Here is an 18,812-nt window from a genome sequence, read left to right as displayed (position 1 = left end):
TGTTGAAGTCTGTTGAAGTTTACTCACGTCATAACATTGATAATCCAAAGTTCATGGTCTGTCCTTGTGACTTTTGTATTTGGAAATGTAATAATTTGAAAATTTACTTTGGCCAGTGTATTGGTTGTTCCACTTGAACATAAATTCCATAGAAAGCCACATTGGTTTAAATAGCAACGCAACATAAAAACTACTTAGCATCACAGAATGCTACACTGTCATATCAAAGTAGCAAGCAAAAAAGAGTTGTCTGAATTTCATAATAGCTGCTTGCACTAGGAGTCAAGCTTTATTTGGCACAGAAATTTGAGTCTGATTTCATCACTCCTTTACTGGGATTCATTTGATAGACTTGCTGTCAACAGTTACATATATTTCAAGAATTTAATATTAGGTATGTTCTTGAATCGAACTGACCCAAATAACGATTAATATATATATCAATATATCACAACCAACTTGGTAAGTTTTTCAGGCAGTGACTACATTTTATTTCTTAGTAAAAATAACAACTGCCAAACATTCAGCAATTTTTCTGTGACAACTAAAAGCTGTAGTGTCTCAATAACTTTCATGAGTTTATAGGTTTTAAATCTTAAAAAAAGCTATTTGCATTTAAAATATCAAAACATTCAAATCAAAACATTATCAAGATTATAACAAACATTTTTGATGGACATTGAAATGATTCAAATGAAGAAAGCACAATAGTTTAAACATATGTCTCACTTTATTCAACTAATAATTGTTGAATAAAATTGTTGCAAATAGCAAAGCAAGCAGAAGACTAGAACTAATTTTTCACTCTGAAAGCCATATTTTTCATTTACAAACAGACTATATAAATCAAATTAACAGCTAAAACTTCAAAGTTCAAAATCCTCAGTTGTCAGAATTCTTTGAAAAGAAATCAGTTTTGAAGCAGCAAATTTAATACATTCTACATATACTGCCGGGTTTATAAGTCCTACAGACCAAATCTAGGATCTAAAAAAGTAAAACAATCTTTGAAATGTACACACAATTTGACTTAATTTTGGAATATATCTGATATATAACATATCTAAAAACATTGCTAGTAAGTCATCTTTTATGCACTTGACATTGTATGCAACACTTTGGTAATAATGTTTTTTTTCAGTTTGAATTCCAAATGTGCCTGTTGACAAGTAGAAAGCAAATGTGTTGTCAAGGATTAAATCAACTTGAGTATACAGATGGAATAACTTAGCAGACCATCAACTCATGGGTTATTGGGTTATAAATGAGTTCATATCAATCGCACTATGATCCTAGACAGAAGAATTATAAACACCTCACTTCAACTGGTTACTGTGCTTAATGGTACAAATCTAAGAATGTCACATTTAAAAAGGTTGGTTTCTAATGAAAGAAGGAATTCTTCTAGAATCCAGAATTAAGGAGAAATCCTTTTTATTACTTTATAAAACACTTATAAAATGTTAAATGTGAATTAAAAGAAATACAAAAAAGTAGTAAAAATGCACCAGGAAAGAAAAACAAAACGGGCCAAACTATTTCAATGTTGAAAACTTGTGTGGTATATTGTAGAAGCTAAGAATCTATTATGTTTTAAATTTGGTCTTATACACTTAGGTGAAATCCAAATCATACAAAGAAAGTCTAATCAGACAAAATGAAAAAGTAAATAAGTATATAAGAAAATATAACTAATATATTAAAAGCAATTGATGAAGAAGTGGGTTTAATTAGAGTAAGTTGTATGTAAAAAGAAAAAAGGTTAAAATTCATTGATATTTCTATTTCATTTATTTAGCTGTGAAAATTTGAAATATATATATCGGTACAGGTGCAAAGAAGATGGTATGATTAAGAAATTCACTTTGCAATCAAATGGGACTGGATTTTATCTTATTGCACGACACCTTGGGTATCTTCAGCTATAGCCTCAAATCAATCCATAGAAATGTGAGTGGAATTTAGAAGTTGGAAGCTGTGCATCCTGTCTATCTGTGTCTCTTTTTCTCTTACACACACATATTACTTGTGGAGATTGGAAGGAGGGTCAGCAATTGATACTCTACAAAACTGAAATCAGACCCACAATGCAGTATTGCTCCTACATGCGGGCTGATACTCCAGTTGTACACATGTATATCCTGGATTGCATCCAAAGATATACCATTCACCTAACAGACACACTGCAGCTTCTGTCCCCCTGGCACACCATCTATTCTCACTGCCTTTCTTCATCTATTATAATGGCCTCTGTTTCTTAAAGTTGGCAGGTCTTGTACCTTCACCATTTCAGGCCTTCTAAGAATGCCAAGATTTGAACTGTTCCAAGTTGATACTTGGACAAAGGACATGAGCAAGGAAGAGCAGAGGGTCAATGTTCTGGGTAGGAAAGATTGGGCATAGTGGTTTAGGTGGAGCCAGTGAAATTCAATGAAACAAGAGAAATGAGAAAAGCAGGTTGGGAGTGCCTGAGTGGAGAAGGTACAAGACCTGCTAACTTTAAGAAACAGAGGCCATTATAATAGATGAAGAAAGGCAGTGAGAATAGATGGTGTGCCAGTGGGAGCTGCAGTGTGTCTGTTAGGTGAGTGGTATATCTTTGGATACAATCCAGGATATCCGTGCATGCAACAGGACTATCAGCCTACATGTAGGAGCAATACTACATTGTGGATCCGATTTCAGTTTTGTAGAGTATCAACAATTGCTGGAAACTGAAATAGTTTCTAATCTTGAAGAGAAGGGCTAGTCCTTTAGATGTAGTCCTATGATGTTAAGGACATGCTTTTACTAGGAGAGACTTGCCATACTAGTAAGGCATAAAATTTGGGTAGCTGTGCAGGATTCTAGTAGAGAACTGCTTGTGTGTGTGTGTGGGGGGGGGGTGCTGTGTTTTCTTGATTTGAGTAGTACTTGCTGATGTAAGAGATAAGATTGGTATAACTCCATTGGAGAATGCTTTCAAGGTCATCATTTATAGATCAGCACAGGTAAGCCATGTGCTGTCTGGGTCATGATGGGATGATGTGTAGTTGGGAAAGGTTAGTGAGGCATGACGGATCATGTCATCTCATAAAAGTAGGTATTGTTAGACATGAGAATAGGGGGCAAAACAGAACCCTGTGGCATATCAAAGCTCATGAAGAGTAAGATAGAAAAGCTCCATCAGCACACACAGTATTGGAACAAACTGATAGGCAGTTATAGAACCAGGAGATTAGATATGTATGGAACCTGTAAGTGAAAAGTTTAGATGAGGAATCTATATGCAAGATGCAGTCAATAGTTTTTCTCAAGGCATGTACTTACTTTCACTGAACTTTTATCAGGAGATCCATATTGGTAGTCATTGAGGAGAGAGAGGAAGATTTAAAGTGTTCAAGAATGTTAATGTTAATGGGTGTTTTATTTACAGCAGATGTGTCAGAAATGAGTGCAATATATGAATGTGTACACACACAATGGATTTCTACACACTTTCTCTCAATCAAATGCCCAAGGTGGCATGCAGTGAAACTAAACTCCAAACCATGTGGTTACAAAGCAAACTTCTAACCACACAGCCACATACACATATGCATTCACACACACATTCATATATCTATCTATCTATATATATATATATATAAATATATATATATATATACCTGTACACGCACACATATAAACATATCTGTAGACTGCCTCCAGCTTGCAGCTGTTAATAGCAATGGTAGGAGAGTGCTTAACGCCTTGGCCCAGTACTTTGTTTTGTTCAGACCAGCAAAAAGAAAAAGAAAACCTATGGAAAACCTAATACCAGGACAAGACTTGGGGACAGCAACTTCAAATGCAATCACTGCAGCCAAGACTGTCACTCATGTGTGGGTCTCTATAATCACAGTAGACATTGCTCTACAAATAAGGGTGAAGCAAATCTTTCCAGCATCATAGATCCATGGTCTTTCAAGACTAAGGGAAGTTGCTATATTCTTTCTCTCTCATTTATATTAGTCAGTTCATTTGTCTTTTTTTGTTGAAATTCATGGTTGTGGTATGTACTCTCTCTTCATTTCTTCTATCAATGGGAACATTAATGGCATTCTACAGTCTAGCGGAATCAGAATTTAATGATTTCAAAGGGAATCTAATACAGAACAAAGACAATAGAAGGGTTGATACAAACATTATAAGAGGGTGGGTGGGTGTGAAAGTGGTATCAGCAACAACACTATAGCAAACCAATGATGAACTCATTTGTGATGCAGGACTCAGTTATGTCAGAAGCTCCCAAAACTAACACCCTGGTGGCAGACCAAGTGGGAGTGGCAAGGGATATGTCATCATCATGCCAACTCAAGAACGGCAAAGACATACTCAACATTTCATATTCCAAATGCAGTTGTCTGACTACACAAAAATGATAGAATCAGGGTGTATAGAGGAGTGAAGAAAAGATTGGAAGGCAACATCAAAAATTATGTGGATGGAGCATGTCCCCTAAACTGCAATAAGTTCTGGGACAGAGTAGGTGGAGATCATCATGATCATCATCATTTAACATTGATGCTCCATGCTGGTATGAGTTGGACAATTTGACAGGATCTGATGTATCCAAGAACTGCATCAAGCTCCAATGTCTGCTTTGGCATTGTTTCTATGGCTGGATGCCCTTCCTAATGGCAACCACTTTACAATGTGGAGTAGGTGCTTTTTTGTGCTATCTGTACTATTGTAGTCACAATGCAGTTTACAGGAGTGTGGGCCCTGGGAGTGGTGGTGGAGAGTCAGCTTCATGCCAGGGGATGAAAGAGTTAATATAAGAAGGATGGGGGCAGAGAGAAAGAGAAAATGATCAGTAAGAGCTACAAGAGATAGATATAGGGAAGGAGGTGCCCAAATGGCCCTGCAAGGCACAAGTTGGGTAGAAGTGTGTAGGTGAATGGTCAGTTTACAAGATAGTATGGGAAGCTGAATGAGGGGATGGGGGCAGACTGCCAAAACGGGTAGGGTTGAAGGGTGAATGAACAAGAACAATGAGCTGGGGAAAATAGAGGGATGCGGAAGAGAATGTGTATAGGTGGGGGTTGAATGGCAGGAGTAGTAAGATGATACAGTTCCCAGGAGGGAGGTGACATGGTTGGATAGTCTGTAGGAGCTGAGGTGGGGCAGGGGAAAGGTCATTGTAACATGGGTGGAAAGCATGAAACATAGCACTTTCAGAACTTAGTTTTGCTGAGAAAAAACCTTTTCAAAAACCTTATATCACCAAAGATCCAAGACCTTAGTCATCTCTTCTTCCAGATTCAAGTTCCTGAAGTTAGCCATCACCACTTCATCTCTTGAGTCCACCTCTTCTGCAAATTCTTTAAAAAGCTATCCTCATTCATACACATCACATGTCCAAACATATACATATATACATCACACCAGAGTCTTCTTTTTTGAAAACAACACTTGATTCCTCTTTTGCCTAGTTTTTTTTTTTGCTCCAGACAAGATAATCAAGATAAAAATGTGGTATGATAACAGGAAGTTTGTTAATATTATGTTTGTTGATGTGATGTCCAAGAATGAATTAATTAGAATATTTAACTGTAATATCAAGGTTGTCAAAAAGTAGATTCATTAAATCTGTTATCTGTAAGTGTTATTTATCCCTTTGACAATGACATCAAAGTAACTGTGTAGTACGTACCACAAATCCACATATCAATCACAAGTTAAAAACACTGTATATCAGATAAGGTGTCTGGAAGGAGCATGTGCAAATCTAAGAGTTTTAAAGTTTCAGGGAGTACTGGAATAGCTATGTTGAAAAGAGACCTCTTTTTTTTCTAACAACATGCACTTGATTACCATAATGGCTCCATAAACTTAAATTAGATATCATACCCATGCCTCTGATACTATACTAAGGCAAGTCACAGAATTTGTCTGCATATGCATAGCCTCAACTGCAAAAACTGCACACCTCATGTGAAAAGTGCTCAATTTTCCATCTTTTTGCTTCTCTGTAACCTTTTATTTACTATTACTTTTTTTTATCCACTCTTTATCCATCATCATCATTTTGTCATTATTATTATGTTATTTTTAGTACCTGTACCAATTTTTAGTATTTAGTCTTTCATCTGCTTATTTAATTAGCAACAATTTTCATCTATAAAATTTTTGTTATTTAGTTAAATTTAAAGGATTTACTATATTTGTCACTAAAAGTGCCACAATACCACTTTTGCTACTACTGCTGTTGCTATCACTCTCATCTTATACTGTTTGTATCAACTCTTCTTCCTATTATGTTTGTTCTGTTGTCTTGGATTGATAAATTCTCTTCTCTGAAATTATCAAACTCTGATTCTGCTAGATTGTACAATGCCATCAGCCCCCCCCCCCCCATGAATTTCAATAAAAAACCAAATGAACTGACCTACACCGAGCACCAGGTGATGGTAACCAGAATGACTGTTTAAAACCTACCAATGGCTACATATATTGATCAATAGCCTTGTCTCAGACCAGTTGCAGTGAAACTGTGTCAGTAGTCAGGTTGCAGATACTGAGAAGAAAATTTTGACATAAATAATTGAAGTTAACATCTTTTAAATCGCTAACAAATGTCTTCAATGCTGTAATTGCTTTAGTTATAACACATGGTCTCAGACCAAATCACTTGTTAGACAACTCGTATATATCTATATACATACACACACATTTCATCATGCTAAACTGTTAACCCCAGCACATTTTTCTCTGTCTTTTCTTTCTCTTTCCCTTTCTGTCAAACTTTAAAGACTTTTCCTTCTTCCCAAGCATCAAACTAATACACCTGCTTGTTCTTTCACCTGTCTTTGTCTTGTTTTCTGTACATATCATCTATATATTTAACACACACACACACATATATATATATATATACATACATATATGCACACACACACATCTCTCTCTAAACACATATGTATGTATATATGTATGTAAACTGAACTTCATCAAGCCTACATCTCCTTATATCTCCCTTCTAGGACTGGCATCTCTTTATTATTCACATCACACTTTTTTCCTGAGTTACTGTTATTACCACCCATCATCTCACAACCTTTCCTTACAGCTCTTGGATGCTCTCTAGCTTTTCCTTTTTCTTGCTGCACCTATCTACTGTTTCCTCACTTAGCTTTCTCTCCTCCTTCTTTTGCACTGCCTCTTCCTCTATAATGCTTCTGTAGTATTAACACACTGCTCTTCTTCCTGCTTGTATGGTACTCTCAAGTGTCTACTTCTCACCCATCTCCCTCTACCATTTTTCTCTCACAACACTCAACACACCTTCTCATCTCCCCACCCATTGGCACAATTTACCACATATCTCTTTTATTCAATTATTCATGCAGGATTCCTTTCCCACTTAGTCTATTTCTCCCTGTTCCTTCCTTTACTCACAGGTTATAATGTCAAATAGCCTAACACAACTCATCTTCTCACCTTTCAACTCTACATCCACCTTTTCTCAACCCTGTCACTAATCCTTTCCCCTTTCCCTTGTTCCCTGCCATAGTTCCCCAGCCTTCCCTCTTACATGCCATTCCTTCAGCCCTTCACCTAGGATCATTGTCTACTCTCTCTTCTGTTCTCCCACAGTTATAGGGGCTATTTTGGAGCCTAAACATTGCAACATGAGAAAAACACTCAGTACACTCTGCAAAGTGGTTGGCATTAGGAAGGGGATCCATTTGTAGAATCCATGCCAAAGCAAACACTGAAACATTATACAGTCCTCTCACCCATTGGGTCCTGTCAAACTGTGTAGCCTATGTTATTATGGAAGCTGAATGGTAAATAATGATCATTACACACACACACACGCACATCATGGCCCATGGCTTAGTGGTTAGGGTATTTGGTCCATAATCATAAGGTCAGTACATTGTCAGTACATCTGGTTCATGATCATAAGACAGTATGTTGTATCCTTGAGACAATTTATTTCACCTTGCTACAGCTAGCAAAAAACGAGCTGTATCTGTAATTCAAAGGGCCAGTCTTGTCACTTTCTTTGTCATACTGAATCTTTTGAGAACTACATTAAGGGCATGCATGTCTGTGGAGTGCTCAATCGCTTGCATGTTAATTTCATGAGCAGACTGTTCTATTCATTATCAACTGGAACACTTGTTGACATAAGCAAGAGAACCAGGCCATATATACATATATATGCATGTATGTCACACATGAAATACACACACACATATCTATAAATACACACACGCACTACACATATATTTGCAGAGTAATGTATGGATTTATAGAACTGTGTGGCTATCACAGAAAGCTTCTCTAACAGACCACATAATAAATCCAATACAGAGTTCCTTGCAGCTGAAATCCAGAAGATCTGATCAATGAAATTATTTCATGAGGAGTATATAAGTCATAAAATGTCAGGATGTATGAGAGGTACTATTTTTATTTAACCACTTGACATCTTTAGCATTACAGCCATTTCACAGCCTTTTTCATGTAATAATAATTTCAGCGTATAATAAATTGTGTTTACATGTCTGCATTAATATGCATGTTACACATTATACATCTATATGAACCTTAATTTCAATCATATTTTCTAATTAATTTGAAACAACACCTTTGTTATCACTGACCATGCCAAGCTAATGTTATCCAATCTCGATCATTCATAGATTGTATATATAAAGAGAAAATTTTGTATGTATACATACAGTTGATGTTCTGGTGATCTGATGAGCTAGCTTTCTCTACTTAATGATTCGTGAATGTACAATTGTATTGTATAATGCATAGCATGCATATTAGTGCAGACATATAAACATAATTTATTATACACGGAAATTATTATTACATGAAGGTTGTGAAACAGCTGTAATCCTATGCATGTCAAGTGGTTAAATATATTCACCTCTCATATGTCCTGACATTTTATGGTTTATATATATATATATATATATATATATATATATATATATATATTGAAAAATTGAGGTTGAGAAGAAGCTTATACCTTTGGGGTGGTACCACAGGACGACCACTGTCCAATAAGTGAAATCAAGAAAACTATATGCAAGGCATACAAGAAATGCTAATATTTTCATGTGATGAATGCATATCACACACACACACTAGAAAATAATACTTTGGTTGAGAAAAGTTTTGATTCTATTCTCTGAAATATGGAAAGGAAAAAATTTTTAATATTTGACTTTTTAAAGACTACTTAGAAAGCAACTGTCTTCACATTGGCATTTTGCCAATCTGCATGCATGAACAGGCACACAACACCAACAGCTCTTCAATAAAACTGATTTTTGTTTAACAAAAATAAAAATGTATAATATACACATATGTATATGTATGTGCATATTGATGTTACTGATGAATACAGAACATGTATTCACTCAAACAATTTACTGTACATCAAACTGTACCAGATGGTGAGATATTACCTAATAAATAAAAGTAGAAGTTTGGAGAAATAGCCAACATGTTGAACATACAGATACACACAAGGAATAGATTTTTTTTTCCTTTCAATAAAATACACAAAGCTTAAATCTGTGGAGATGCCATTCTTCATCTCTTGTCTCTGTTGAAAGCAATGTACAAAAGCAACTACAGTCTCAGAGAAATAAGCAAAGACATGTTTAGAATATAATGGCAAAGATTTATACAAGATAGAATTTAAAAAGAAAAGAGATCCTTAAATATTGCAAAAACATATTATTGGAGAACAATTTCTATTTAATTTAAAACTTTTGAAAATGTATGGAATTTTAGATAATTTCTCTATTAAATAATGTCTCCTGCATAAGTAATATTTTCTTCAGAAAGCATTGCATTCCTCATTGTATGATACTGAAATGAGCAAAATTTAATCTGTAATTCTTAAAAGCTATTCTTAAAACTGCCTGATTTTCCAGTACCATTAAGTATAGGGTAGGTTTCAAAGTTGACAATTGCATGATGGAAACAATGACAGAAAGTGACTCAATGGTTAGGTGCTAGAGTAGAACATAATTCACTGAGGACTCAAAAACTTACAGTCCCAAATTGAAATCCTACTGAAGTTACTACTCTGCCTGTACCATCATCTGTGGTAAAATTTTTCTAGCATAAAACTATCAATAAAACCAATCCATAATTAGACATACTGTCTTTGGGGGTTGTCCCAACAGAAGATTGGTCTCAGTGATAATAATTGTTTCACCAGAGCTCATTGGGTAAAAAACAAAACAAAATCAAAACTGAAACATCAAATAAGAAGCTTAGACATTTTATCCTTATACTTTAGAGGATAATCAATGTAATTTCTATTAATCAAGGGTTGAAGATTTCAGCAGTTGTTAGTTCAAATATTTTTCATTTCGTTTCAAAAAAACAAAAACAAAAAAAAACATCTTTATTCACAACTACGCAGATTAAATGCTGAGTAACTTTAATTTGAAATGACAGTAGATATGTATATATTATTTTTAGCCTATTGTATTTAAGAAACTATCAATAACTTTCTATAAAAGGGCAATAAAAAGAAAGAAATGATAATGAAGCGTGTAAAATTTATTCAGGGCGCATATATGCAAAAAACTGAGTTAATTTCTTTTGTTTAATAGTATGCATGCATGCATACTAACGTGCAAATATCTATGTGTGTAGAAGTTGTCAACACATTGAAATAAAACAGCACATGTATTATTCATAGTTCTGGATTGCTGCAATTTAGGTGGCATTAGAATAAACACAGACATAAATGTGTAAACAGATTGAAAAGGATTTGTTTCAAACATTGAAGCTTAGTTAGATCTGTTTATAGAGCAAGACCTACATTCAGAAGTTTCTATTTTAGCTGACCTTGGAAGAGCAGAGGATAATTGACTAGGGCAGATTTCAGAAGTAACATACTTCTGAGTGGTAAGATCTAAGCAACTAATAAATTGTAACTGAAAGAAAAACTAAGACATTGAACAAAACAACATTTGAACTGAGAAAGCACAACAAGTCAAGGAGAAATGAAGAAATTATTCCACATTATCAATAAGCTACACAATAACAATCACAAAGTCTGTGGCAGAGGACTGAGAGTACGGTAAAGTAGGTGCTTTCCAGGAAGTTAGAAATAGCAGTAAGAAAGAAGATGAAGGCCAACAAAGATAGGGCTCAGCAAGTTTAATATGTTGAAACAGTAGAAATCGCTTACAGCTTGATTTATTAAGCCATGCCTTAGAGACATGGGAAGCTTTCTTTCCTGAGTCCGCAGTATTCACTTTATTATTATCTGAAATTCAAATGGTGAAATACCACCAATGATTAAACAGATGGCAACACATATATGTGCAAGTAGGCTAAGAGCACCTCAGTTAAATACTAAATTATGAAGCTTCAACAAACTATTTACAAATAGGAGAAACTGAAAGTTTCTGATATATTTACTTCTTTGCAAAAAATGCAATCACAAATGGAGCTGAAAGAATATGTTATAAAACATTAAACAAAGTTTACTGAAATATTAGAAAGTTTTCCAAATCTATTGAATAAAAGTGGAGGAAAACTTTTGTGTTATTCTTATAATAATTATGAGTAAGTGTCATATTCTATTTCTAATTAGTATATTTATGATATCTAAACTTGAAAGAAAAACTTCTTTTTTTGGAAATTAAAATTAAAAAAAGTAACTTGTATAAAATTGTTATGCATCTACTTAGATTTTCTTCTAAGTATAAAACTGAATTTTTTTTTGTGTGTTTGTGGGGGGTACTTTTAGAATTAACAAACTATTTTAATTGTAATTTTATGATAGAGCCTGAACAACTGAGTTTGATTTAGAAGAATAGACACCAAAACTAGAACATGATAAATTGTTTTTATATAGACCATTCCTCAAAATTGATTTCACTGAATTAATAACAAGTGAAATTAGACTAACAAGCCAGGCTTATATCATTGCACTTTCACAGCTTCCTACCTAAAAATAGCCTCCAAATAACGCAACAAAAGGGGGAGAGGGGAGTGAAGTATACCTGTAGAACAGGAAAATGAAAGTACATTTGGACAAACGCTGAAAAAGGAACATAAAAGACATACGACAAAACAAAACAAAATATACATATACACATAAAACTAAAGCCATACGACAGAATTGTCAATGGAAAAACTAAAACCAACCAAAAATTATCATGTTTACATCTGATTTGACATGTTTGGACAAAATAAAAAAAAATGTTTCTAAATTTAAAACAGAAGGCACTGGTTTTAAATTAAGTAAGCTAAACCTTTGGGGATTAGATTTGTAAAAATAAAAAAGCTGCCTAGTGTGTTGTTTATGAATACAATAAAAAAGTATGTATTTTAAAATATTATATAAGTCTTAACATAAAATAATAAAAAAATATACACTGTAATGAGGAAAGAAAGTAACTTAGACCACAAAAAAAAAAAAAAAGGAAAAATGTTTAGTATATAATGAAATTTGTGTTTAATACTCACAGATAAAAAATGATGACATACAAATGTAAATTCATGCTCAAATAAAACAAAAATATATTAAAAATTTTTGGTGAACACAAAAAAGTGGGAAAAAAAACAGAAGTTGCAAACTAAGAGAAGTGTTGACGGGATTAGTGTTTAAGAATCCAGAATGTCTTTGTTTAAAAGGGTATCTTGTAAAGGAAGGGTTATATCAGTACAGGAAGGTAAGGAAAAACTGGTGGTAGAGAAAAACAAAGTGAAGATAAAGAAATGAAAGCAAGAACACAAAATAAAGTGAGATGTTAAAATGGAGTATTATCTGAAATTGTTCTTTAACAACAACTATTGGTTTTAGGACTATCCTGTATAGAAGCTAAGTGAGCATCAGAAAACCATTGCCACCAAAGTAGTGTGTTATAGCTAGTGTTGGCCACAGTGTCTTAATATCGGAATTACTTGAGGACATAAATGTGGTATCATGCAATGAAGCTCAGAAGTCAAGGAATGGGTCAGGAAGCAACAGGGTGCAGGACACGATTAATGAATGATAAAGGGCAATAACAGTTGTTTAGTTTAGAACAAGGATATCAGATTATGCATTGAAGGAGAAGAGCAAGAGAAAGGGATTGAGTGAGAGATAGTAGATTCAGTTTGAAAAGAAACACCATAATCTGGCCCAAGCATGCCCAAAAACAAAAATTCAAAATACACATACCAATATTCCCCTCTGGCTCATTAGCAAGCACTAATAAAAACAGAAAGAACAAATTGATATTAACTTAAGACGTAAAGCTGTAGAGTGATTAACCAACAAAATCATGAAAAAAATAGTAAGCTGCTGTAGATTATAAAAAGAAATGTAGAAATTATAAATAAAATATGGAGAATGGTGTGTACACAATTGTTCTTATTAATTCTGGTGCATAAAATGCAGTAAAATCTTGGTAAACGTTACTCATATCAAATACTGTTTACAGTTGCAGTTGTTTGGATGGAAGGCAATTTATATATTTTTTATACAAGTTTTGTAAACAAATAGCATCAAGATTTTTCTGCAAATTGTATCAACAATATAAATATTTACAAATAAATGTGTACACACTGACAAAAATAAAAAGTAATAAACTGAAATGTTTATCAGTACTAGCAACATGGGGCAATACAATGCCTTCACATCCTAAAAAGAAAAGTAAAAAAAAAAACAAAAAATACAAACAAAAATAAAAAAAATGAAAATACACCAGTATCAACAACACGCCACTTTGGTTTATCATTAGAACTGCTCAGTCACGAATTGATATATAGTTAACTGACCATAATGTAGAAAAGGCTGTCTTATTATTTTCACCATTGGATTATGTATATAGTTGATTGAAGAGCTATTAGATAATACATTAAATGGAATAAAGATTTGTGTTTTGTGTAGAACTGAAATTAAATATCAAATCTTAAAGGTTGTATTAAAAAATATAAATATAAAAACTTAATAATTTGGTTGCTTAAAACAACTATCACTAAAGATTAAAGTTTACAAACTGATCATTACTAATGAAAGCATGGATCGAATTCCAAGTAGTAAGTATGGAATAAATTGGATGAGGTGCATGTAAATGAGAATGTAATGATTTTTTGCAATAGGAAACATTTATTTGTGTGCTTATGAAATGATGATTGTGCACTAATATTAACTCAACATATGGATTTGTGCATTGCATGCACAGATGGTATGTGAAGCAGATAGAGACAAACTTGGCAGCAATAGTGCATGTTGTTCTCTGCAACTGAAACTGGTGTATAGTTCACAAAATTATGTATACACACACACATATATATATATATATATATATACACATGATATTATGTATATATGTGTGAGAGAGAGCAAAGAAAAATATGCACTATATAACATTCATGAAAGAAATATATTTTGATAAAAGTGGATGTGACAATATGAAATCATGTTTGCAATGCATTAACTTCATGATGATGAATGTAATGCATTATATACATATGTGTGTGTGTGTACATATACCTACACACACACACAAAATCATAGCACTCAATGAAGTCATGATGTCTAATCACTAAAGGACCATTATCATAAAATTATACTTATACTCAATAACACCGTTACTAAATTATTTTGAAATAACATTAATAAAAATTTCACATGCATCATGAAGATCTAAATTCTTTGAAGAAATTGCATAGAGGCAATTGAGGGCAAAATTGATTACGTAAGTATAAACAGGTTCAGTAAGTTTGGACAAATCTTAAGATGATGAGCTTATCCAGTAGAGTGGTTTGTAATGTGAACAATAGTAATATAACCAACAGAGTCTATGATAATCATCAAATAAAGACCACGTCAGTTGAGCAATGTTACCTAAGAGATTTAAGAATATGTCCAGAATTGTTAATATGCCAAAATCCATGTAATTGAGGAAATGTACGTATACACATATATATACACACAGAAATATATATAAAGGTTCAAGTTCCAACAGATATTTAGAAAATTAAGAAAACTTATTGTTTTCTCTTACAATAAGATAAAATACTGTCTCTGTATATCTTAACTGGCTTACTGACCATAGCAAATATCAACATTGTTATATATATTAATGATTTTTCTTATATTTCTGTTGAACAATCTTTTGTGTAAATAATTTTAAAAAAAATGATTTATCAAAATAACTTTTTGGAATATAATTTAACAAAATTTTCATGGAAGGTTTTAATTTAGGTAACTTTAAACTAGGAAGTTTGTATCATAGAATCAAGGGTGGGTTGATATCAAAAGGGTAAAATATCAGCAGTGACAATATATTTTCATGTCAAAAAGCTAGTCAAATGGGAGCTGTGAATACGTAAATTTGGAGTTTTCAGTCACTGAATACTGTTAAAGATTTATCATTCTGCTTGTCAGGAAAATTAAATTTAGCAAAAACATTTGCCATCCAAGTGAAAGCTACTTTTTTTATTTAATATGAATTCACCAACAATATATTTTAAATGAAAATATTATATTGTGTAACAGCAGGTTGTTAGGTAAGAGTTTTAAGTAGCTGAAATAAACTCCACAATGCAGTTCTGTCAGTATGACTTCTAAAATCTTTTAGCGAACTATTATACTCTGTAAGAGATTGTCTCAAAGAACAATAATGAAACAGCTTAACCATATCAGTTTGATTATTCTCACTTCTTATGCATTCTAATTACCTTATTCATTGAACAGAGTACAATGGATTAGCTACATGAAATTTTATAAAACTTCCCTCAAAAGTATTTACTTCTGATGTATTCTTCAGTTATCAACATTTCAGTCAATAATGGTAATTCTTAACAATTAGTCAATACAAGGTTGCAAATTCTAGAGAATGAAAGGAATATCATTAATGGCTGTTTGCAGCAAGAATTTACAAAACTAATGATTCATTTTCTATTTACTCCTGTTCCTACATAGAAATCAAGGAATGAAAACTTTTAGATGGAGAAGAAAAAAATGTTCATCTAAGAAAAAAAAAAAAAAAAATCAAGCTTCTTAGAAGCTACTTAAAACAATGTGCTTGCAAGACTACAGAAAATAAATTATATATTTCCACTGGATGAATTCTAAATAACCATACTCAAATATTCATGAAAAAACCTACACATGTATATAACCAGTATACCTATAGTACAAACAACACCTATCTACCTATTCCAGAAGAAATTTATAAGCATACTTCCTCCTGATCCTTAGATGGTGCTTTGTATATTTTTATCAAGTGTTTTAAAAATTCACATTACATTACCAATATACTCACTTCCCCAAGATTCCTGATGCTAACCCTTATTTAATCTACATTTTTATATGTGTCGAGCTGATGGACTTTATATCCCTTAAGATGTTTTCATGGAAGACTGGAAACAAAGAACTTGCATGACAATGGCACTTGTTCACAACCATTGTGCAAGATAAAGGTGTGTACACATTATATATACAATGGGCTTCTTTCAGTTTTCCTCCACCAAATCTACTCACAAGACTTTGAATGGACAAGGGCTATAGTTGAGGAGACCTCTCCAAGATGTCACAAAGTGACAACAAACCCCAAGCCACATGGTTGCAAAGCAAAGTTCTTAACCATACAATCTTACCTCCACACCCATACATATTACAAAAAAGTAGGCTATTTGAAGCATTGTGAAATAGATAGATAGAAGTGAGTTATAAAATCACAGTGCACATTAGAAATAAAGGAGTGAAAGCAAAAAGTTGAAAAAAACCCCCCAAACAAAACATGCCTAATCCTGAATACAGGTAAGTGGAACATCACCCTGACCTGTGTAGATATATGAGGGCATGTAGGGTACTGCAACATACAGACACTGAAAGTGCTATATTAAATGATTAGTGTTTTGAAATTCTTGCCTGTTGCTGAATGAGTAGAATTTTTTAATGCTTAATGACAAGACTTTTTCATCATTGTTTTAATGCTCACTTTTCTATGCTTGCATTGTTCAGACAGAGCTTGTTGAGATATAGTTTTCTACAACTGGATGGTACTTTTGTTATCAACCCTCACTCGTCTCCAAAGCAAGGTAATATTTCAATGAATCCTTTGAATAATGAACAGCTCATTTGCTGGACATATTTTCTTGGAAGACTGTAAACAAACAACACAGTTTGTATGAATGGAAACTGTTTCCAAAGTATGTGAAATGTTAAGTCAAGGGGAAGACATTATTCTAACAGTTTCTGTCTACTAATTTTACTTACAAGGCATTGGCCAGCCTGCAGCTGTAGAAGATACAGCTGACAATGGGAATGAACCATAACCCTTTAGCATTCACATTATTGTCAAATGAAATGTTTATTTAATTACATAGTTTTGAATTAATCATTCATTACTTCATAGCTTTGAGATTTTGAAGATGTGATTGTTTATTTTTAGAATGACATTGTTGGGTAGATGTGAAAGACTGGATCTGGCTGGTTTGAGGATAAAATGGGTAAAACATTTGAGCTGGATATGACCAGTTTAAACTACAACGTTCTGAAGTTAAGTTCTTAACATTATTATAGCTATGCCTAAACAAACACATATGTATGTATGAATGTACATTCATATATATCATCATTTTAATGTCCAATTTTCAATGATTGCATGTGTTGGATGAAGATGTACATGAAGCAATATTTTTATGGCCAGATGCCATTACTGCTGCTAACAAGTAGAAGATTCTATTCTTTTAATATTTCATGAGATGTTAGAAGTCAAAAATCCAAGAGCTACAGGATGTCTTGTTCAAAAGTTGTCATAGGACACCATGTGGAAGGTAAACAATGCCACATACATACAAAACAACGCATGTACATTAAGAATGTAGTATTAGTAATGTTTGTGTAGAGGTGCAATGGCCCAGTGGTTAGGGCAGCGGACTTGTGGTTTCGATTCCCAGACCGAGTGTTGTGAGTGTTTATTGAGCGAAAACACCTAAAACTCCACGAGGCTCCGGCAGGGGATGGTGGCGAACCCTGCTGTACTCTTTCAACACAACTTTCTCTCACTCTTACTTCCTGTTTCTGCTGTACCTGTAATTCAAAGGGTCAACCTTGTCACACTGTGTCACGCTGAATATCCCTCGAGAAGTACGTTAAGGGTACACATGTCTGTGGAGTGCTCAGCCACTTGCACATTAATTTCACGAGTTGGCTGTTCCGTTGATCGGATCAACTGGAACCCTCGACGTCGTAAGCGACGGAGTGCCAACAAATAAGTAGTAATGTTTGTATTATAAAGATGCTTCTATTGCACAATCTGGAGATATTCTACCTGCGTACCATTGCTAACTAATAAATAGGTTTTACACCATCTGTATATACTTCAGGCTAGAGATTTTGATTTCGTTTGGGAGGTAACTTGAGTGCCTGGTATTGATAAGCTGCATTTACAGTGAAATACATATTTATTGCTCTTGTGTTTGCTTCAAGGGTGATTTTATTTTGCTTTGCATTAAAGTATGTTTTTTAGCACTATATGTCTTTAAAGGGTCTTTTCCTGGACAATAAACTGCTGCTCCCAGGATTTAAACAACACACATCTTAAGCATGTGGTATTGATAATGTTTACATAAATAGGCGTAGGAGTGGCTGTGTGGTAAGTAGTTTGCTTACCAACCACATGGTTCTGAGTTCAGTCCCACTGCGTGGCACCTTGGGCAAGTGTCTTCTACTATAGCCTCGGGCCGACCAAAGCCTTGTGTGTGGATCTGGTAGACGGAAACTGAAAGAAGCCCGTCGTATATATGTATATATATATATGTGTGTGTGTGTATGTTTGTCCCCCCAA

At 33.8% G+C, this 18,812-nt stretch overlaps 1 protein-coding gene across 17 annotated transcripts in view; it reads right to left on the bottom strand.

Annotated features, from left to right (window-relative positions):
- Nucleotides 1–18,812, bottom strand: part of LOC106883701 (plasma membrane calcium-transporting ATPase 2) — a 319,550-nt gene that overhangs the window by 56,397 nt on the left and 244,341 nt on the right. For 12 of the 17 annotated variants that reach the window (XM_052971734.1, XM_052971718.1, XM_052971729.1 and 9 more), the window contains 2 exons: nucleotides 13,190–13,219; nucleotides 11,207–11,284 (listed from right to left, as the gene is read on the bottom strand). The exons of 2 other annotated variants lie outside the window; for them this stretch is intronic. In XM_052971734.1, the coding sequence (XP_052827694.1) occupies nucleotides 11,207–11,284; nucleotides 13,190–13,219 (108 nt within the window). The remainder of the gene's footprint in view (nucleotides 1–11,206; nucleotides 11,285–13,189; nucleotides 13,220–18,812) is intronic. 3 more of the 17 variants (XM_052971730.1, XM_052971732.1, XM_052971728.1) reach the window with 2 other exon arrangements.

This window comes from Octopus bimaculoides, chromosome 11 (assembly GCF_001194135.2).
Source record: "Octopus bimaculoides isolate UCB-OBI-ISO-001 chromosome 11, ASM119413v2, whole genome shotgun sequence".
NCBI classification, from domain to species: domain Eukaryota; kingdom Metazoa; phylum Mollusca; class Cephalopoda; order Octopoda; family Octopodidae; genus Octopus; species Octopus bimaculoides.
Note: the sequence above shows the minus strand (reverse complement) of the source record. Positions and strands in the feature narration are given on the sequence as shown.